Source organism: Oryx dammah, unplaced genomic scaffold, assembly GCF_014754425.2.
Source record: "Oryx dammah isolate SB20612 unplaced genomic scaffold, SCBI_Odam_1.1 HiC_scaffold_11, whole genome shotgun sequence".
In the NCBI taxonomy this organism is placed as follows: domain Eukaryota; kingdom Metazoa; phylum Chordata; class Mammalia; order Artiodactyla; family Bovidae; genus Oryx; species Oryx dammah.
In genome coordinates this window covers 39,983,209-40,006,054 of record NW_024070195.1, presented here as the reverse complement: position 1 = coordinate 40,006,054, position 22,846 = coordinate 39,983,209, and the positions used below count along the sequence as shown (strand labels likewise).

General features: G+C 52.5%; 1 protein-coding gene across 3 annotated transcripts in view; it reads right to left on the bottom strand.

Annotated features, from left to right (window-relative positions):
• The window catches only part of CPNE5 (copine 5), an 89,221-nt gene extending 67,005 nt beyond the window's left edge, over positions 1-22,216 (bottom strand). For all 3 annotated transcript variants that reach the window (XM_040249802.1, XM_040249803.1, XM_040249804.1), the window contains exons 1-3: positions 21,956-22,216; positions 6,341-6,381; positions 4,554-4,600 (exon numbers count right to left, since the gene is read on the bottom strand). In XM_040249802.1, coding sequence (XP_040105736.1) covers positions 4,554-4,600; positions 6,341-6,381; positions 21,956-22,050 — 183 coding nt within the window. In that variant the 5' untranslated portion in view covers positions 22,051-22,216. The remainder of the gene's footprint in view (positions 1-4,553; positions 4,601-6,340; positions 6,382-21,955) is intronic.
• Between the last annotated feature and the right edge of the window lie 630 nt (positions 22,217-22,846).

The following is a 22,846-nucleotide window of genomic DNA, read 5'->3' as shown; positions in this document are numbered from 1 at the left end:
GGCCACTCCATAGAGGTGGGTCTGGATTATTCTTTAACCTCTCCATTCCTGATATTTTCCTCTGCAGGTCACACAAAGCATCAGGCAAAGCAGTAGGGCCTTTGATGTGTTTGAGGGAAACGTCCCTTCTCTAGAAGTAGCTTGAAGCCTGTGTCCCAGGGTAGCCCATCGACAGAGCTCTGCCACCGTCACTCCTGAAGGCTGGATGTGGCGCTGACGGATCCTATAAACGGGATCAGCCTCCTCTCTGACGTTCTGACCCTATGAGCCAAGCAGTCCTCAGTCTGATGATCATGAGCTCCCTTCAGCTGCCTCTCCCTGTATCTTACCTTCAACACTGCCTGAATGCCAGCCTCACGCATTCGCTCGCTGTCTGTCTGGACAGTGTCTGTCTGCCCCTCTGGATGCACTTCCAGCCCTTCCCCACCCTGCTCTGTGCCTGGGAGGCCAACCTGTCTGGACTGGATCAGCAGCCCCTGCCCCGAGTCTCCCAGGAGGTTCCCCCAAGGGAGGTGAAGGCAGGAGAGCAGAGGGAGGGGAGAGGGAGGGTGGCTGGGCTGACCTCGCACCTCCACTGAGGACCCTGCCCCTGTAGAGAAGCTCCCCTGGGGTAGGAACCACCCCCACCCTCCCCTTACTGCCTCGGGCCTGGAGAGGTCCCACTGTTGCCAGCCTCTGCAATTCACCAGCCCTCCTCGGTTTCCTTGAGCCCCGCACACTCCTTTATAAATAGCCTTTTATCATATGTCTCGACCACCCAAGACCTAGACTGGCCTGCTTACTCCCGTCCCCTCCAAGCCTGTGCTTTCACCTCCATTTTGTTGTTGGGCCCTTGCAAGCACCATGTCTCTCGGCTTCACTGAAACCCAGCTTGACTCAGCTCTCCCAAGTGGACGCTCCTGCTGCGCTGGGGTCGAGCACCCCGATTCCAACAGCTGAGGCCAGTCCCCCTCCTCTACAGGACGAGGAGGGTGAACCCGCTAAGCCCCAGAGTTCCTTCCAACCCACAGTCTCCTCTGCTCCCTGTCAAGCACCCCTTAGAGAGGTGACTGGTGTTTAGGTTCCAATTCCATTAAAAACCCGAATGACACCCTGACTGTAACGTTCTCTCCTCTGAACTCCCATTCTGTTCTCATCAATACCTCTCGTCACATCCTCCTTCCGCATTATTCATGCACGGGGATCTCCCCTTCCAGGCTGAAAACTCCCCGTTCCATCTGTGTTTTTGGTGAAATTCTTCTTTTGGCCTGCCTCCCTCTTTCCCTCAGCACCTCATGGATGTTTCCTATTGTAAATATTGACTGAAGAGGGACCAGTAAGACCCAACAATCTGGCCGATGCTGTACAATAATATTTACTGAACGACGACTACACAGCAGACAGATTATATCCACCTTGCCCTACGATCATCACAGGCCTGTGAGATCGGTGTTATCCCCGTATTATCTCCATGTGTGGAAACACAGAGGCTAAGAAATTTGTTCCAGAAAGGGCTGGAGCCAGGAGTGAATGCACAGGTGTATCTGACTCCAAGGCCTATCTCCTTTCCTTCGTTTCATCCTGTGGTGCGTATGATAACAAGATGCAATATGAGTACTTCCCTATCGGTTCGATCCTGTCAGTCCAATGGTTAAGACTCTGTGCTTGCAGTGCACAGGTTCAGTCCCTGGCTGGGGAATTACTATCTTGCGTGCCCCAAGCATGGCCAAAAGAAAAAGATGCAACGTGGACAACTGGGGACCCTGACCCAAATGAGACAAGCCTCATTACAGAGTGTAATTAAGGGTTCGTGGAATAGCGCTCTTCTGAAGAGGCCCTTCCAGACTTTCCTGAATGAATCACTGAGATGTTAGGATACTCCTGCTCTCTGTGAAGCTCCGCCAAAGGCCTCAAAAGTAATGAGTTCATTTAGGCTAAACATTTCCCCTGCTATCTGGTTTAGACTTTAACTGGTTTAGAGTCTTGGAGAGGGCAAAAAAGTCAACAATAGCCCAGTCCCTGGGGAAATATTGCCCATACATTTTATGGATAAAATTTACCCGCTTCGGCCACTTGCTTCTGCCAAATCTGAAGGAGGGAGGAGCAGGGAGCAGGATAGGCGATATTCTGTCCAGTCCACCAAAGAGGAAGCAGTTCATGACTTCTTCCAGAGTTCATGACTTCCACCAAAGGTTCATGACTAAGAGTCTGAATTACTGAAGCTTTACTGGCCTGGCAGCCCCTCATTCTCATCAAGCCACCGGGGACCCCCACCCCTGCAAGCTCTTGGTTTTTTGACTTTTTCTTCTCGTGCACCTTTCCCTTCCTTCCCTCTTGGCAGGCCCCGGGGGCTAGACCAGAGGCTGCTCTTTGAAGCTGCCTCTGTCCCGTTAGATAGAGCGCCTGCCTCTCTCAGTGGAGACCCCAAGCCGAGTCTCTATTCAGAGCCCTAGGCCTCCTCCCTCCCTGTGAAGAGCACAGGTGGGGTTGCCAAGGTCAAAACCCTCTCATCCCATCCTGGATCCTCTTCAGATCACCAGGAACGAGCTCAGTGTGCACAATACAAAGACCACGGGAAACCAACTCCGGATAAATTCACCCCCACATCCTCATGGAGGTTCCACCCCTTCAACCATGGAAGAAAACATTCTTCACCTCCCAGACTTTCACGCCATCCTTGTTTGGCCAGATCCTCTTCTCCAAGAGTTAGGAGGTCTGCTCCTTCTTTGCTCAGACAGGAGCCAGGGGCTACTAGGACCCTCCCCCTTGGCCCGTTCCCCCGTTTATCCTCTGCACCTGAAAACCAGCTGGCATGGAAGGTGTGAGGGAAGAAGGAAGCAGAGTTAGGAAGGGGACAAAAGCTGCCACATTCTTGCTGGCCTCTGTCTGTCATCCGCCTCTTTTTCCTAATCCAGTCATTCCTCCAACAGCCATTTGTTAACACCTACTGGTTTTATGGTTTATACTGAAAAATGATAGGGAGGCAGGACTTTCCTGGGCATCCAGCAGTTAAGACCCTGAGCTTCCAAAGCAGGGGGTGTGGGTTTGATCCCTGTTTGGGGAACTGAGATCACACATGCTGTGGGGTGTTGTGGGGGAGGCAGAATTAAGCAGGAAAGGGCATATGTGCTGGAGAGGTTGTGTGAGGTAGGTAGAATAGGGAAAAGGAGTCCAAAAGGGCGGTGGCTAAAAGACAAGGAAGGTCAAAGGAAGGCCCAAGGACCAGAGTGAAGACTTCAGGTAGAACAAACAGCACTCCTGGCTAAGCCCAATTTGCATAGGGCAGGCCCAGGTGGAGGGAAAACACATAAAAGGAGGAGCCAAAGTGCGTGCGCTCTTTCTCTCTCTCTCCCTCTCTCACTCTCTCCCTCCCCCGTGTGCTCCTCCACTCTCTTCGAGTCTTTGGGTTGGCATGCCCTCACGCTTCGAGGATGGATTCTCCTGCCATCTTCTAAATAAAATAGAGCTGTAACACTGATTGCCTAAGAGCTACAACACGGTTTGTCCAAGACCCAAGAGCTGTGACGTGCCGAGGGCTTTAATGTCTGTCGCTCCAAATCTTTGTTGTGATGAGACAGAACCGAGGAACATACACCCGCGTGACATACAAAGAACCGAGGAACATATACTCGCCTGACAGTTGAAATGTTAGAGTGGGTGGCCAAGGGAAGGCCTTGATGGGGTGATGTCTGAGTCAAGATTTGAGGGAATTGTGGAGGGGCCACATGAACATCTGGGAAAAGAGCATCTCGAGAGAAGGAACAGCAAGTGCAAAGACCCTGAGGCGGGAGGAGGCAGGCATGGCTGGAGTGATGGAGGGGATGGGCAGCAGGGGATGGGTCAGACAGCTCAAGGAAGTCAGACCCCATGGGGCTCGGTGGGCCACCACAGAGACGGCGGTTTTGCAAGAGCTGCTGGAGGGCTCCGACTAGAGGAGGGACAGGGTTTGTCTTGGGTTTTAATAGGATTCCTCTGGCTTTGGGGGTGAGGAATAGACTAAAGGTATCTAGCAGCCATCCACTAAAAGTCTCTGTGATTCTTGACAGTAAGCCCTTCAAGTCTGCCCTCTCCTTAGAGCCCCTGTCACCAGGGGCAAAAGACACCTGGACTCTGGTGGGACAATGGGATTGAAACAAGGCTGGAAACGTGCTCATCCTGAGTTATGGCAGAGCTTGGAAGTCCGACTAAGGAGTTGGGAGTTGATTCAAAGCAGAGGGGAATCACCTAACTAAAGCCACGCTCACTCACATTAGTCAAAAACCCCAGGAAAGCTGCTGTGGCAGTGACTCAGTGTTAGATGCTGTACCCACCCCTCAGGCCACCACCCTGGTGGACCAGGACTCCCTGTCTCCCGCCTCAACCGGGGCTCCCTGAGGACAGGAACTTTCTCACCACCTCCAGTCTCTTCTTGCATCAGCAGGGATAAGACTCTGCAAGTCTTACTATCCTCGGGAGCTGAGATGCTGGAGTTGGTAATAAGTCACCAGGTGGGAGGACTCCAGAGTTAGATGAACAGACAGACAGACCATCAGGACAGGCTGGTGTTTCCAGGGTGGGAGTGGGGCTGTACCTACCTCCCGCCACTGCTTGTTCTCCATCCCTTGAGTATACATGACGCATACTGTGAGGAGAGGAGAGAAAAAAGGGTTAACGCTCCATGCCAAGAGGAAGATGTGTGCCCCAGATGGGGAGGGCTCTGGGGGGTCAAGCACCTCAGGACACTCCGTCTTGGTTAGCCTTGTTGGGTCTGGGTAGGGGCGAGGTCAGCTTGGAGTAGGGGGCCTAGAATGTGGGGGTCTGGGAGGAGGGTCAGGGCCAGTCGTAGGCCAGAGCAAGTGTGAAGTGTGAGGTGGGTGGACAGGTGGGCCTGAAGGAGGACTGAGTGGCAGAGATGTGGCAGGAGGGGGCATCGGAGACTTGCCTGTCCCTTTAAAGCCCAAGGCAGCCTCAGGCCTATGTTACCATCAGCCCCACTTTCCTGATGGGGAAACTGAGGATCAGAGGAGGTCAGTGATCTGTCTGAGGTTGTATACTTGGGCAACATTGCTTAGAGCTAGAACCCTGGGCTTCAAAACCAGTGCTCATGCCCCTAGGCCACAGACATTGCACTGGTTTCCCTGGGACTGAGATCTTCTGGCCCCAAACACCCTGAGCCCTCCCCACCCACTTGGTTGTGTTGAGGTTTCACATCCTCCTGCCCCACCAGTTCTCTTTCTGCAGACAGCGTCAGTGAAACATCAGACAGCCCTGATGTAAGGGAATAGTGCCTCGTACATAGTAAGCACTCAGTACTGGCTCCCATGTCGGCCACTGGACTAGTCTTAATGCCATTGTTAACAAAGGAAACCATAAACAAAACAGAAAGGCAACCTGTGGGCTGGGAGAAAATATTTGCAAACAATGCGACCCAACAGGGCTTAATTTCCAAAATATACAAACAGCTCATGCAGCTCAATAACAAAACAAACAAGCAACCCAATCAAAAACTGAGCAGAAGATCTAGACAGACATTTCCCCACAGAAGACATACAGATGGCCAACAGGAATATGACAAGATGCCCGACACTGCTTATTATCAGAGAAATGCAAATCAAAACTACAGTGAGGTGTCACCTCACACCAGTCAGAATGGACATCACAAAAAAGCCTACAAGCACCAAGTGCTGGAGAAGCCGTGGAGAAAAGGGAACCTTCCCACACTGTTGGTAGGAATGTAAATTGGGGCAGCCACCATGGAAAACAGTATGGAGGTTTCTTAAAAAACAAAAACAGAGTTGATGTAAGATCCTGCAATCCCACTCCTCGGAATGTATCTGGAGAAAACTCTAATTTGAGAAGATACATGCACCCCAGTACATGAACTACAGCACTATTTACAGCAGCCAAGACATGGATACAACCTACATGTCCACGGGCAGGGGGATGGATAGAGAAGATGTGGTACAAATATCCAATGGACTATGACTCAGCCATAAAAAAGAATGAAATTTTGCCATTTGCAGCAACAGAGAGATGGTCCTACTGACTGAAGTAAGCCAAACAGAGAAAGACATATATCATATGATAATATGTATATGTGGAATCTAAAAGATTATACAAATGAATTTATATAAAACAGAAATAGACTTACAGACACAGAAAACAAATTTATGGTTACCAAGGGGGAAAGGTGGTGGGGAGGGATAAATTAGGAGTTTGGGATTACCACTATATATAAAATAGATGAACAACAAGGTCTTATTGTAGAGCACAGGGAAGTATATTCACTATCTCATAATAAAATATGGAAAAGAACAAAATAAACCAAACACAATGCAGTTGTTATTGTTGCTACTGTTACTACTGTCAGAGCAGGACTTACGTGGGTCAGACTTGGAGAACATGTCTTTGTCCAAAAGGTTCCTGAAAGATGGGGAGAGAGCAGGAGTTAGCACAGCCCCGGGATCCCAGGGGATTCAGGCTGTTACTGAGACCCAGAGGCAGCCTCAGGCTTGGCTTCAGGCAAACAGGAAGCAGGAGGCTCCTTCTGCATGGTTTCAGTTCAGTTCAGCTCAGTTCAGTCACTCAGTCCTGTCCGACTCTTTGCGACCCCATGAATTGCAGCACGCCAGGCCTCCCTGTCCATCACCAACTCCCAGAGTGGTTTAGTAGGGCTCATTAGAGCTGGGTGGGCCCATGAGGTTGCTCAGCTCAGCCTTCCTAGGGTGCTTGGTGTTCCCTACCTCTCACCCCCACCACCACGCACTCCTGTGGACCCTGGTACCCTAGCTTGCACAGCACCTCGCTCTTGGGCCGAATCCCAACTTGCCCAATGTTCTGAAAATTCTGTTCTAGAAATTCTCCTTTTACCACTTCTCTGTCTCTGAAAAAATAAAATCAAGCCATCAAAAACTTCTCCATTCATGTTCCATTCTCCCAGGGCTCTACTTAGAGCCAGTGGACTCGACCATCTCCCCTGTGCCTGTGCATTAATTAATGACACCGTCCAGGAGATGCAGACTCATTTGAACAAGGTCCTTCGGTGATCAAGGCCAGAGCTCACACATGGCTCTGACAATCAGACTTGAAGTCACGCAGTAAGATGATGGACACAACAGGGGATTCCGTGGTGCTTTCATTGCCAGGGTTCAGTCCCTGGTTGGGGAACAAAGCTTCTGCCAGCAACGTGGCATGGTCCACAACAACAAAAAAAGATGATGGACACAGTGTTTGGGGGCAGAGAGACAGATGTGGATCCCCCTCCTGCCCTGCCTCTGTGCGATCACAGCTCCCACTCACTGAGCCCCATGTGCGGCGCTCAGTGCTGGGCAAATATTAGCTCCCAGGGTCCTGCAAGGTCAGTGCTGGGGAGGCAGGATCCCATCTAACAGGGGCAACTGGGCAAGGACGTGCTCTGCACGTCTGGCGTCCCTCGCTGCACAGTGACCTGCGGCCGTCCTTGTGCAGGACACAACGTGGCCCGACAGAAACTTGGTCTCCGGCCGGGAAGTGACTCCACCTCTCTGGGCCGGTTTCCTCATCTGTACGGTAGAGAGGCTCGGCCTTCCCTCCCTCCTCAACCCTCAGAACTCCGTCCACACCCCTAGTTTCCTCCTGCTTCTCTTCCAAGGGCTATCCCAGGTGGACAGGGCTGCACTTCAACACTCCCCGGGGCAGCCTTCAGCCAATGATGAGCAGGAGTTGAGGCATCAATGCCCAGTTTCCTCACTCCCCGCCCCCCGGGGATCGCTCTGTGTCCCACACAGTCCCCCAGAGGGGCCCGCCGGGAGACCTGCTCCTTGAAGACCCTTGTTGACTCGGGCAAGGGCTTCATTGTTGAAGGGGCTTCCTGTGAGGCCCCCCTCACCCCGCCCACCTGTTGGTGCTACTGACTCCTTCCTACACTGCCCTAGAGTCCTGCTCTGCCCTTGCCAACCACCTCATCCATGTCCCACCTCCCTCTCAGATGTCCCTGAGGCTTGTCATCCCCCTTCTCCACTCCCATGCCCCATTCCCCTCAACAGACCCCTTGCACCCTTTCCCCAGAGAGAAGAAACCACAGACACTGGGCTATGTGGCTTCCTGCCAGCCAACTCCCAGTATCAGGGCCGGATTATCTGTGATCAGATAACAGATAAACCTTCAGGATTATCCCTTCACCTTCTCCCTGAGGAGGGGGAGACTGAGGCCCAGGGAGGGACAGGGCGTGGCCAGCAGTGGTAGAGCCAGAGACAAGTCACCAACACTGAAGCCATCAGCAGAGACAGCCTGTCTGGACACCTCGACCCACAGCCAGCCCCACCCCCAACTCTGAGGTGGAAGCCCTGGACAGACTGACAGACGCAGCAGCCTCCTGGTGACAGCACGCAGCATGCTCTGCTGCCAGGGAGGCCCAGACTGTGCTGGTCCATCATTCCAGCTCTGGTTCCCAACAGACTCCCACCCTCTGCTCCAGTCTCTTCACTCAGGGGCCTTTCCCCAAAGGTAGCTACCCTGCTAGCCCTCCGGGACCCCAAAGGCACAGAACCCCTCTGCTGGCCCCCACTACCCCTCTACCAGACCTGCTCCCAGCAGCAGTCACTTTGGAAACCATCTGATAAACCTCCCAGCCCTCTGCAGTGAGCATCAGCTGAAATGACACATACAGGCGGCTCTGAAAAGCTAGGCAGCAGGAGCCACAGGTAAGACACCACCTATTTTGGCTCAGAGGTTAAAGCGTCTGCCTCCAATGCAGGAGACAAGGGTTCGATCCCTGGGTTGGGAAGATCCCCTGGAGAAGGAAATGGCAACCCACTCCAGTACTCTTGCCTGGAGAATCCCATGGACAGAGGAGCCTGGTAGGCTACAGTCCACAGGGTTGCAAAGAGTCAGACATGACTGAGCGACTTCACTTTCTTTCCACACTGAAGTGGGCTGATCTGTTCCCAGGTGGACCCTCCTCTCTTCAGTGTGCTAGATTCAGGGCAGGAGCGTTGGTCTGGAATTATACAAAATGACTAAATTCCAAAGATGATTCTGTAGCAGTGGAACCTGAGGTGTGGTGAGAAGCTGGAAAGTCATAAAGAAGGTTGGGGGTTGGGGGAGTGGGGGGACTCTTCTCAAACAAGTGCTGAGGTTTATCTTTGAATTCTATAATGAAGTTCTGTAATTACATAAAATCCTAGAATGTTCAAGCTAGAAGGGACCTCAGAGGTCACCTTTTCTAATTCCTTTATAAATCAGGAATGTGAGACTTGGAGAGAAGGCAACTGACTTCTAGGTATCCTTCAAGTTTAGTTGGAACTCAGGTTCAGTCATGTCTAGGTGAGAGAGAGTGAAACTCTGGATTCCAGCCTGCTGCTGCTGCTTCTGCTAAGTCGCTTCAGACTCTGTGCGACCCCATAGACGGCAGCCCACCAGGCTCCCCCATCCCTGGGATTCTCCAGGCAAGAACACTGGAGTGGGTTGCCATTTCCTTCTCCAATGCATGAAAGTGAAAAGTGAAAGTGAAGTCACTCAGTCGTGTCCGACTCTTCATGACCCCATGGACTGCAGCCTCCCGGGCTCCTCCGTCCATGGGATTTTCCAGGCAAGAGTGCTGGAGTGGGGTGCCATCGCCTTCTCCGGGATGCCAGCCTAGATATGGGCATATATGTGTGTATGTGTGTGTGTGTGTGTGTGTGTGCATGCACGTGAAAGAAAGGGAAAGTGACTGAGAGAAAGAGATACAGATACGGAGTTTTATCTTCCAAGAGAAGCAGATGGGGCCTGTCTGGGCGATGGGGATTCTCCTGGTGAGCGCACCCGGTTGGACTAAGAAATAGAACCCAGCCACCTAGCTTCGGTGGCTCCCTGCCCAGTGACCTTGGACTCTCACTGAGACTTAGGGTCATCCTGGCCATGGCCCTGAGGGTAATGCAAACCTGCTTCCCTCTGTTCTGTTGAGATTATCCTTACCCTCCTTCCAGAAGCATTCCTATTTGTTCTAAACTCTGCCTTCCCTGGACAGACAGTGACCGACAACTATTTCCTCAGAGCTTTCTCTGGCCTGTACTGTGTCATTCTCTGGCTTGTAGCACCCATGACCATACGCGGCACAACCTGGACTTCAAAATCAGGGTGCCTCTGTCTCACACGCTCCAAAGGGTCGCAAAGAGTTGGACACGACTGAAGTCCCTTAGCACACACACACACTGTCTCTCACATGGAGTAGCGACCCCAGCGCTGCTCCAGGCCAACCCAGCACTGGACTCAGAGTAGGGCCCTGGCAAGTTGGGTGGATGAAGGAAAGCCAAAAGGAATGGCCAGACAGGTAAGCGAGGCTCTTGTCTCCCCACAGAGTCATGCTCAGGGTCAGCCACTGTATTTCCACTTAGCTGCAGAGCCTGATGGTTAAGTGTGTGGGCTGCAGTCATAGGAGCTCGGTTCACATCCCCCCTCTGAACAAGTTACTTGCCTTCTTTGTGCCTCCGTTTCCTCATCTGTAAAATGGAGTTATAAATAGCTCCTCCTTTAGAACTGCTGTGAAGCCCTGGGACATAGTGAGGCTCATCAGACAGTTTAGTCATCATGGGCCGGCTGAGCACAGCAGTCACTCTCCTGGCGAGCGCCCAGGTTCACTTCATGACAAAGGAGAGACAGGAGGAGCGACACAAGCCATTTCTACACTGAGAGGTCCAGGAAGCCCATCCCATCACCTACATTCCCAGTTTCCCACTGGGGCTGATGCACTGAGATCCCAAGGCTCAGGCATGGTGAGTGACTTGCCCACAGGCGCAGGGGTAGTAAGAAGCCATGGGGTAAAAAAACCAGATCTTCTACCGTGAAGCAGGGCTCAAACTGCAAGGACACAAAGAGACCAGACCACAAGTGCTTTTCTCCAGTCTTTGGCGAACTCGAAGAGACTTTCTTTCCAACAGGCAAAATATATTTTTTTCCCCAAAAAGCATAAAATACTTCAGCTGTCCAAGCTGCAACCTAAAGCTTGGCTTCTTTTGTTCCTTAAATCAAGGTCAGGGAGCCGAGGCCAATGCTCTTTCCCTCCCCGCTCTCCTCTCAGAATAATTTCTGAAGCAGTTGCAAGAAGGATGACCATGCTCTGGGCGGTGAGGGGCGAAGACCCCAGCAAAGACAGAAAGGCCAAAATGAGAATTCCTGCCAAGTACTAAAGGACAGAGCCTGAGGGTGACACCCCGAGGAGGGGCTTAAAAGAGTCAGAATAGAAGGTGAGGCTCTGTAGCCAGAAAGAGGAAGAGACACAGGGAGTCTCTTCTGAAGAAAAGCAGCAATGCCGCCAGGAAGCTAGAGTCTGAGAGGGGGACACAGCCCTGCCCTCAGGAAGCCCCATCGGAGGGGAAACAGTCTTGCCTCAACCAGCCTGAATTTGAGAGGAAGCACAGCCCTCCCTCAGGCAGATCAGATCTGAGAGGAGACAGAGCCAGGTCCTTAGGGAGCCCCAGTCTGAGGGGAGACACAGCCCCTCCTCAGGGAGTTCCAGTTTGAGGGGAGACATAGCCCTGCCTCAGGGAGCCCCAATCTGAGGGGAGACACAACCCTGCCCTCAGGGAGTTCCAGTTTGAGGGGAGATACAGCCCCGCCTCAGGGAGCCCCAATCTGAGGGGAGACACAGCCCTGCCCTCAACCAGCCCTATCTGAGCAGAGACACAGTCCTACCCTTGCTGCTGCTGCTAAGTCGCTTCAGTCATGTCCGACTCTGTGCGACCCCAGAGACGGCAGCCCACCAGGCTCCCCCATCCCTGGGATTCTCCAGGCAAGAACACTGGAGTGGGTTGTCATTTCCTTCTCCAATGCATGAAAGTGAAAAGTGAAAGTGAAGTAGCTCAGTCATGTCCAACTCTTAGTGACCCCATGGACTACAGCCTACTGGACCCTTAGGGAGCCCCAATCTGAGGGGAGACAGCTGTCCCTCAAGGAGCCTGAGAGGAAACACAGCCTTGTCTAGCAGAGACCAAATCTCAGAGGATACTGAACCCTGCATCAGGGGCCCCAGTCTGAGGGGAGACACAGCCCTGCCCTCAGGGAGCCCCATTCTGAGGGGGTGGATACATTTCCTCTGAGCCAAATTGCTGGGTGAACTGATTATCACATCTTCAATCTTTAAACAAAGTCTATGGGCTTCCTAGGTGTCTCAGTGGTAAAGAATCGGCCTGCCAATGCAGAAGACCCAGGAGATGTGGGTTCGATCCCTGGGTCAGGAAGATCTACTGGAGGAGGAAATGGCAACCCACTCCAGTATTCTTGCTTGGAGGATTCCCATGGACAGAGGAGCCTGGTGGGCTACGGTGCATAGGGTCGTAAAGAGTCGGACACAACTGAGCAACTGAGCGTGCTCGCAAACAAAGCCCATACATGCTCCATGGATTTACTAGCTATGACTCTTGATACAGAATAAGAAAACACTCCAAGAGGATGTATCTCAGCTTTTCTTGACTGTAGGTCCCTAATTGAGGTCCATGAACCCCTTTAAACTATTAGCAAAATGTGGCATATTGATCTGTAGGTACGCATTCTTCTTTTGGAGAGTTTTTATCACCTTCTTAAAGAGGTTCATGAGGTTCAAAAGGCCAAGGAAATATGGTTTAGTTTCTTTCCAACAGCCTCACTAAGCATCCCTGCAACCTCTGGCAAAAAGCTGGTGGTGATGAGCGCATAACTTGCATCTTCAATGCTGGGTCCAGAACCCAGCCCTACCCGTGTATCTAGGACCTCACTTAGTCTGCCTGTGCCTCAGTATCCCCATCTGTAAAGTGGGAGTAATCATAGTCCCTCTCTCCTACAAGTTTTCTGAGAATTAATAGAGCTCTTACATGCCACACAGAACAGTGTCTGGCACACAGTAATTTGCAATTCAGTGCCTGGCATACAATGTGATTGTTGCTCAGTTACTCGGTCATGTCCGACTCTTCACAACCCCATGGAATGCAGCACATCAGGCTTCCCTGTCCTTCACCATCTCCCGGAGTTTGCTCAAACTCCTGTCCATTGAGTCGGTGATGCCATCCAACCATCTCGTCCTCTGTCGTCCCCTTCTCCTCCTGCCCTCAATCTTTCCCAGCATCAGGGTCTTTTCCAATGAGTCAGCTCTTTGCATCAAGTGGCCAAAGTATTGGAGCTTCAGCTGCAGCATCAGTCCTTCCAATGAATATTCAGGGTTGATTTCCTTTAGGATGGACTGGTTTGATCTCCTTGCAGTCCAAGGGACTCTCAAGAGTCTTCTCCAACACCACAATTTGAAAGCACCAATTCTTCAGTGTCCAGCCTTCTTTATGGTCCAACTCTCACATCGACACATGACTACTGGAAAAACCATAGCTTTGATTACATGGACCTTTGTGGGCAAAGTGATGTCTGTGCTTTGTAATACGCTGGCACACAATAAGTGCTCACAAAAGCCCTGTGGAGGATAAGGTGTCTTGTAGGGATTCCCTGTGTTCTTCCCTCTCTGTTCCCTAAATGCTGGGCTTGATTAGGACTGTGAGCACCCACATGTCCTTGGCCCATCACTGCCCATCTTCTTCATTGAGGAGAACAGACTGAGGACAAGTGAGTCACTATCAGGGAGAAACAGGAATCCTAAAGAGGCTGGAGAGACCCCAGAGCTTGAGGGGCCTGCTAGAAGCACCCTATTTCTCTATAGAACAAGTCCACACCAAACATCTGGTCAACCCCCAGTAGGCAGTGGGTGTGAGAGAGCCACACTAACCATGGATATGTGTGCGTGCTTAGTCTTTCAGTCGTATCTGACTCTTTGCGACCCCATGAGCTGTAGCCTGCCGGGCTCCTCTGTCCATGGGGAGTCTCCAGACAAGAATATTGGCCCTCCTCCCGGGGGCCTTCCCAACCCAGAGATCAAACCCAGGTCTCCCGCATTGCAGGCAGCTTCTTTACCATCTGAGCCACCTGGAAAGACCAAGAATACTGGAGTGGGTAGCCTATCCCTTTTCCAGGGGATCCGATCCAGGTACCGAACCGGGGTCTTCTGCATTGCAGGCAGATTCTTTACCAGTTGAGCATCCAGGGAAGCCCAGTCATGGATATAATCTGCACCAAATCCTTTGCTGGGTACTTAACCTATGACACCCTATTCACGCTATGTGTCAATGCAGGGAGACAGACACTGTCTCCTTTTATAGGGAAGGTAGCTGGGGCTGAGGTGCCAGTGTCCCCCAGCTTAGCTGGAGCCCTGAGATTGAACTCTGAAGCTGGAGCCCATTCAGAGGTCCTATGGGGAGGCAGGGGTGCCTGTGTTACCAAAATCCAGGGTCTCCCAAATCCCCACCCCAGCCAGCAGTGCCCCTCACATCCTCACTCCCCGATTTCCTGTCCCCTAGCTTCATCAGGGCTGCTCGCAAAGGAACAGCTGAAGAGAACTGGAGGGCTTTCCATCTCTCCCTGCTCTGCTCCCTGTCCTAACAGGCAGAAGTAATCTCAGGAAAGGCAAGGAGGGAGCTGGGGAGGAAAGCGACCTTGGCACCCAGCCCCTGGCACTCGCCCATCTCCCCTTTCAGATCCTGTTCCACACGCCCGTGCATCGTCTCTGTGCCAAGCAACCTTGCCAAGGTCTAAAAAGCAATTTTCACATGGCTTAAAGAGCTCTCCTTCCTGGAGCTATTTGCATTTTTGTTATTATTAATTATTGTAATAATTGTCCCTCCTAAGCTGCGTGACCGAGGAAAAGAGCCTGAGCTCTGCCTCAGATCTATTCAAACTAGAATCTCCACACTGCCACATGGTAATTCTAAGACCCTGAACAAGCTACTTAACCTCAGTTTCCTCATCAGTGCACACAGTCATATACCTGTCCTGTGAAGCTGTGAAGCCAATAGCTTACAATAGAAACGTAGGCAGCGCTTCCTCATGCCCCTTCCTGTCCCATTCATCAAATCTTAAAATTTCTCCTATTGGGAACTTCAGGCCTATGCAAGGCCAGCAGAGAGGACTGTGGGAAGACAGAGGGGATATTAGGGGACAGAGGCACCTTGAAATGTTTTGGAATCACTAAGTCTTTTTGTCTTGACCAGGAAACTAGCAGAAAAAGACTTTGTCTAGAGTCCAGCCAAGCTATGCTTGGAAAATCAGTCCCTAGTCACTTAACACTGGCTGTCTACTTATTGCAGGAAAATCTGAGGACCCCAAACTCTAGGCTCCTTTTAGCCTCAGGGGTCTCAGGGAACCTATGGGTCACTTGGAAAGCCCCCTCCTTGTGGCAGAGGCCATGGCTATCCAATCAACAAATATTCCTCATTTTTTTCCTAACAGAATCCACACTGGTTCAGATATCTGATGCAGCTGCCCTGAAGGCAGAGAAAGTAGGCTCCTGTCCCTTGTTGCTGCTGACTGATTGTGTAACCCCAAAAATGTATACACTGAAACATCACCCCTCAATGTGCTGGTATTTGGAGATGAGGTCTTAGGAAGTAATTAGTGTCGTTTGAGGTTATGAGGGTGGGTCCTTCATGATGGGCTTAGTGCCCTTATAAGAAGAGTTGGTGCTAGCTCTTACTTTCTCTTTCTGCCGTGTGAGAATAGTGAGAAGGTGGCCATCTGAAGCCAGGAAGAGAGACAACCTGAATCTGACAACCTGATCTTGGATTTCTATCCTAGAAAACTGTGAGAAACAAATTTCTCTTGTTTAAGCCACCCAGTCTATTGTATTTTGTTATACCAGCTCAAACTGACTAATATACTGGTCTAGGGGTGGACATGAAACCTGGCTCTGGCCACTGAGATAGAAGGGAAAGTCTGCTGAGAAATTCTTGAGAAGGATTGTGCTTTCTAGATTAAAAAAGAACTTTTCAAAGAGAGGTCTTTGGCCCTATGTCTTGCTTCCTGTCTTTGGATGCTGTTGTGATGCCTAGAACAGAGGCAATTATTCTGTAGCAACGAGGTCCACCTTTTGGATGATGACAAGATAGAAGGGCAGTTGGGTGCTTAGGCAAAGTGAGCAGACAAACCAGAAATGAGAAGACCTTCCTACAGAGTCCTTGTGATTTAAGAAAAATCAATGTATTTGGGGTTTGATCCACTATCAGAATTCCTGTTACTTACAGCCAAAGCATTCCTAACTGAACCTGACTCCTCTGTGCCCCAAAGCTTGTTCCACCTATTCCCCTCACCTCCTCTCCACTCTCTCTCCAGTGGTAGGTTATCTCTAGCCATGGCCTTAAGTCTGAGCAGAAAGAACAAGGGGCTAGGAGAGGACAGATGATAAGTTGCTACTTCATAGTCTGGATGCCGTAGAAGGCCAGCTGCCATTCTGTGACTCTCTCTGGCCTCTGCTCCCTAGGGATTCCTCTGGGTTTGCCGCTTAAAATCAAAGGCATCACTGAGCAAGAAGGTCTCTTTCATCTCTGGAGACAGAGTACCGACTTCTTGGTTGTATCTACCACAGTTGGAGCGCAGGCCCTGCTGCAGCCCTCATCATTGGACACCCTAATCCTCAATGTGAAGAAGCTCTCAAGGTTTCGAAGTCTGAGGAAACTGGATTTGGATCCCTTTTTCTAAAACACACTAACCGTACAGCCTTGGGCTGGTTCCTGAACCTGAGCCCTGATCTTCTAATCAGTGAAAAGGGAAAATACTACTATTTAGTTCACAGGGTGGTTGTAAGGTTACAAAAGGTGCAGTCATTGTGGTAGGCAGAAATTCAAAATGGTCCCCAAGATGCCCACGCCTGCTGTACAAGCCTGCACAATCCCTTCCCCTTGAGTGTGAGTGGGAATGTGATAGGATACTCACTCCTGTTACTTTATATTAAGTTGCAGACTCTGGAGAGATTTATCCCACTGGCTTTGAAGAAGGAGGCTGCCATGCTGTGAGAGGCCCACGTGGCTAGGACCTGAGAGTGGCCTATAGGAGCTAAGAGCCCCAATCTGACAACCAAAAAGTACACAGGACTTCCATCTTATAGCTGAAAGGAATTAAACTCTGCCAACAACCTAAATGAGCTTGGCTTGGACCCCAAGCCTCAGATGAGATCATAGCCCCTGCACACACCTCGATTTTAGCCTGGGGAGACCCAGAGGAGAGAAGCCAGCTGTGCTGTATGTGGGCTGCTGACCCTACAGAAACAGTAAGATAATAAATGGCCATTGTTTTAAGCCCTAGGATTGTGGTGATTCGTTACACAGCAATTGAAAACTAATAAAAATCTGAGTTTGGACCAAATTGCTATTTGGGTAGGTTAAAAAGCAATTGAGTATAGGCAACTGCATGTGGTTCAGCCTAATACAGATGTTAAGAGCCTAACATGTAGTAAGCACTCAATAAATCCCACCGTTATTATTCCCCTGGCTCCTCTAAATGGTATCTTGACATATTCAGTGGCTGGATATGTCTCTTTTCCCCAGCACTGGCTCTAACAGCTGCCACATTGCCCCCAGCCTCCCTCCTTCACCAAAACCACCCTTGCCCTGCCTTTCAGAAGACAGCATTCTGAGCCCATTCACACCCCTTCTGAGAGGCTGAGGGCACCGCTCTGGAGCTAGGCTGCCTCTCGAGCCCTAGGGCAGCAAAATGCCAACCTGAACAGAGAGCAGAAAACATCTCTGGGGCAGAGGCAACGGCTGTCATCAGCCCCACGTCTGCTGCAGGGGTGTGGGCAGCTGCTTGAGAGACCCCAGCAGGGCTAAGCCACTGCCCACCACTGGGCTGTCCCTTCTTTGCATCCCCTGTGGGTCTCAGGAACCCCACCGTGTAGAACTGTGCATTGCTTCTGCCAGCAAGACCCCTGGGAAGTGCACAGGTTTCTGTTACATAAAAAATGCAAATTGCCCTTTCTAACCAACACGTTGGTCTGGATCCCTGCATCAGAAGAGGCATAGAGAAATAGCGGGGGCCTTGGGAACAGGGCACTGGACAGAAGAAGTTTTTATGTTTTGTTTTTTTTTTGACAGGTAAGTTTTGATTGGGTCTGCAGGGAGATTACTAAAGTCAGGAAAGGTCTGAAACAGACCGTCAGAGGAGGGAGAAGCTCGTGGCTCACACTTTCTACGATGTCTGCTGGAATCCGGTTTCACAAACCATTATTCCCAAAACAACTTCTCAGCGTCTCTAAATGCACACCGTATGTCAAATATATGTCAATAAAGCTGGGAGTGGGGGAAATAGAACTTCCTAGAAGGATCAGATCTCCAAGACCCACACAAACCAGCTATAGAGACAGATTTTTATTTATTTTCAGGTGTCAAATAATAGGCACATAAATTACTATACCTGAATTAATCCATTTAATCCTTCTACTGTGATAAGGATTATTACACTTCCTTTACAGATGAGGAAACCATGGCCCAAGTTAAGTACTTTACCCAGGATCACAGGGATTGAACCCAGGCAGACAGACCCCACAGACTCATGGTCTTAAACACTGAGCCAGACAACCAGAGCTTTAAAATCTTTGACCCTGAGTTTACCAAAGGAGGAGAAGGGAGTGATGGAGGATGAAATGGTTAGATGGCATTACCGACTTAATGGACATGAGTTTGAGCAAGCTCCGAGAGATGGTGAAAGACGGGGAAGCCTGGCGTGCTGCAGTCCATGGGGTCACAAAGAGTCGGGCTCGAATGAACAACTGAACAACAACGTTACCAAAATCGGTAAAAACAGTTATTTGGGAGTAGACAGTAAAGAGCCTGCCTGCAATGCAGGAGAACTGGGTTCAATCCCTGGGTTGGGAAGATCCCCTGGAGAAGAGAATGGCAACCCACTCCAGTATTCTTGCCTGGAGAATTCCACGGACAGAGGGGTCTGCTGGGCTACAGTCCATGGGGTCACAAAGAGTTGGACATGACTGAGTGACTAACAAAAACACATATACACAGACTATAGATTAGCCCAGGAAATACCAACACGAAGAACCAGGGGCTGAAACATGTCCACCCCACAGTGTCATCTGCCTTCAGCAGAGGCTTGGGTGGGCATCCACTGTGGTCCTGTGCTGGGGCTCACATGTGTCCCTGTGCCAAGCAGCTTGGCTCAGCTAGCAGTGTCCTAGGATAGGCATGGTGCGGGGTCAGTTCCTCCCTCAGGCAACAGCAGAGACCTCTGAGGGCGGCAGGGGTGGCAGGGGCCTTCCTAAGAAGCAGAGAGGGAAGGGAACTGGCTCCCAGGACAGTTTCCAGCTCCTTTGAGACACTGGCCCCCTCATCCTGAGATGCCTGCTCTGAAGCCCTCTGGAACTCAGTCCATCAGCACCTTTGCCTGCCCTACTATTCCCTGCCCCTGCCCACTATTCCGTCACCTAGAAGCTCAGGGTAGGGGCATCCCATAGCCTCCTCCCCTGGGGCTCAGTCAATGCTGACCATGGAATGCAACAGAAGAGGCCAGGACTTCCAGTAATTGGTGGCCAGGGAGTACAGAATATGCTGGAGAAAGCCATTCTGTGCAGCTCTCCCTCCTCCCCCTCCTCCTCCTTTTCCTTTCTTCTCTCTCCCTCTCTCAATCTGTTCTAGAAACTGGATAGTTGGACTTGGTTGAGGCAAAGAGATGGATTGACGATTTCAAGCCCACCCACATTGTGCTCTTGCCTCCTCTCTGTTCCAGGTGACTCCTCCCTTCACCCCTTCCTACCAGAACCCCATTTTTCCCACCCTCTGGCTTCAGGAAGAGTCGGAGAGCAGGGCCTGGGTCATGCCCTCCCCAGCCTGATATCCTATGAAAAGGAATAAGCACCAGGGTTGATCCCAGAACCACAGCCCCCAGGATCTCAACTACATCCCTGGGTACCACCTAGGCCAAAGGTTTGAGTCTTTGGACACCTCTGCTTTCAGAGAGTAAACAGGAGGGCCAAGTGCTACTGCCTTATAGTAATCATTGTAGCTATTTATTGAGCACCTACTGTATGCGAAGCAAGTAGAAAGCAGCATGCTGGATGCTTCATGATCCTCTACTCCTGTAAGTTAATTCCTCCAACAGGATTTATTGAGGATCTGCTACGTGCCAGCCACGCTTCCAAGCGCGTGAGCTACCTTGGCAAGTGAGGTTTCTCAATGAATATGGGACCTCCTAGGACTGCAGGTGGTTTGCACCTAACAAATGGGAGAAATCAAGGCTAAAAGTTTGCCCCAGGTGGTGGAGCAGATTCCATCTTAAGGTGTCTGATCCAAAGCCACGGTGCCCTGTTGCCCTCTGCCTCCTCTCCCTCCCCTGGAAGTAGAGGGTTCGTGAATCTGAATCAGAGTGGGGACTCCCACTTCCAAAAAGAAAAGAGAGAAAGAAAGAAAGAAACAGTTACTTTAGAGGAAGGGGAATGAAGTCTATACAGCCGAGATGTCTTCAGAGGTTCTGGGCTCAGTATGTGAGAGACCCCCTGGCCCAGGCTGAGTGCTCAGGATTCGGTGGACACCTGAGGCAGTGATTTGGGATGGGTGTCCCATGGGTGAGAAGGATGGCTGGAAGTGGGGAGCATGAGGCCAGGCTTTTCAGGATGGGGTCGGGGACATAAACTGGTAGAGATGAAGACCGGGTGAGATCTGATGGAGAAGGTGCCCTTCAGAGGCTCTGGGGTGAAAAGGACCCCGAGACAGCTCTGACAGGGGCTTGACTGAAGGCTGGGCTGGGAAGGAGCGGCAGGCTGTATGCCCTCGGGAGAGGGAAGGGCGGGCTGGGGCAGCTGCGGATGGCTGAGGAAGTGAGACCCGAGCTAACGGGCCATCAGGAATCTCCCAGCAGAGTAATGACAAGATGCAAATGGCCTTGGGAGATGATCCTGACAAAACTGTGTGTGGGACTATGGGGCAGAAACGTGGGAGTTATCACAGGAGCCCCCAGAAGGGCCTTAACACGAGGGGATAGCAACGCTCCACCGCATCAGCTCTCACTCCTATCCCCCTAACCCCCACTCCTGCGCCCCGAATCCTTCCTCTTTCACACCCCTGCCCAGCTCCTCTGGTTCATCTATATACATCTCCCCAGGGCCACAACTTGGGAATACAAGGTTGGGGGGGGGGGTGCTGCCACGAAGGTGGGTGAAACGCCGACCAAAGAGAGGCCTAGAAGAGGATGGGGCAGGCGATTTGGGACTAGTGCGCACCCGGGACCCCAGAGATGTTGTTGGTCACTCTGGGCAGGGGAATGGCATTTCCTGCAGAGGTAGGGTCTGCACCGACCAGTGCTCCTCACAGTCCCCGCAAGGCCAGCCGCAGGCTGACTGCACTAGGGGAGACAGCCCCCCCCCAGCCCACCTGTGCCCCTCACTGCTTGGGACAGCCTTCCTCTCAGATGGAAGAACCTGGGGGAGACCCAGCTCCGATGGCCGCCCCCCCACCCAGTGACTCCCAAAGCCTGTGTGACCTGGATGAGGATTTAGGGGTGGGAACCCACAAAAACCCTCCTCTCCCTCCCCTGCTGGACTCTAAACTTCCACACCAGTGTCCTAGGCCTTTGGCTTAAGATTTTGTACCCCAGTTATTGTTTTTTTTTTTAATGGTGTCACTTCGAGTTGTTATCAGTCATCCAACAGCTCAGCATGAGTGAGCCAATCTGATCCTTTCCCAAGAGTCTGATTTGCTGTTGGAGGTGAAGAAAGGCTGTAGGATCCTGGGGTCTAGAAGGTGGGGGGGAGGGAGGGAGGAGAGGGTGGGGGAGTTGGGGCGAAGGAGCAGGGAGAAGACAGGGAAGAAGGGCGCAGAAGGCAGAGGCTGGGCACGCCTGGGAGGGATGAGGCAAATCCCTTTCTTCTCCATTTGGGGAGGGGACGATCAGAAATAGACGGCGTGAAGCCCCTGCCGTGTTCGTTCACTACCTCCCTTTCCTCCCTCGGGCTCCCGGATCCCTACCCCCCGCGTCTTCTTATCTCCTCGCAACACCAGCCCGGTGTGCAAACTTTCCCGGATAAGACCCTGAGCCTGGCTTCCCATTCCGCCTTGGCCACCCGTGGCTGGGCATGGGCTCTTGCCCGACAGGCAGAGGGGCGAGCACGCTCTGGAAGGGGGCGCACGGAGGTAGACGGGGCTCCGGCTCCAGGGACGGGGCGGGGGGACCCGGACAGCGGGCGGCTCACCTGCAGGACACGGTGATCTCCACCTTGGTGGCCGGGATGCTGCCCGCCAAGGAGTCGAACTCGCTCAGCGACGCCATGTCCTCGGGCTGTTCCATAGCCCACCGCGCCCCCCCCCCCCAAATTAGTCAATCCCTGTGCGATTCACTCCTCCTCCGGAGCAACGGAAACCCTGGGCTCTCCCCCTAACTCCCGAGCCGTGGCTGGGCGGCAAAGGGAGGAGAGAGGAGAGCGAAGAGGGGGCGTGGGAAGTGAGAGAGGGAAGGGGGCGGAGGGAGCGGGGGCCGAGGAGAGAGGAGGGGGTGCGGGTGACGCCACGAGGAGGCTGTGGACCCAGTGTTGAGGGGCAAAGCGCTCAGGGAGCTGGGGCGCAGCGGGGAGAGGCGGAGGGGCGCGAGGCGAGGGCGCCGGGAGGGACGCGCGGAGTGGTGGAGAGAGCACCGGGAAAGGGGCGGGGAGCTCGGGGTGGGGGCAGAAGGGGTGCAGGAGAGGGAGAGGGGGTGTGGGGGGTCGAGTGGAGCTCGGGCTGCGGGGGCGGCGGGACTCAGGCAGCGCGGAGCGAAGCCGGAGCGCCGGAGCTGCGGCGCCACTCGCTGGGTCTCCGCGCGGGCGGCGGCGAGGCTGGGGACGCGGCTCCGAGCGCCACCTCTTCGGCTCGGGCTCTGGCTCCGGGGCGCCCGGGCTGCGGGAAAATCAAATCTGCCCGAAGCCGCCGCCTCCCGCCACCCGGGGCGGGCCGCTTGCTGGGTCCGTGAGCGCCGGAGGGGGCGCCCGCAGGGGCCGGGGCGGGGCCGCGGGCGGGGTCTGCGCGCGAGTGTGTGTGCGAGCGTGTGAATCTGTGTGTGTGTGCGTGTGGCGGGCGTGGGGACGCGGTTCCAGATGCTGGGAGCCTGG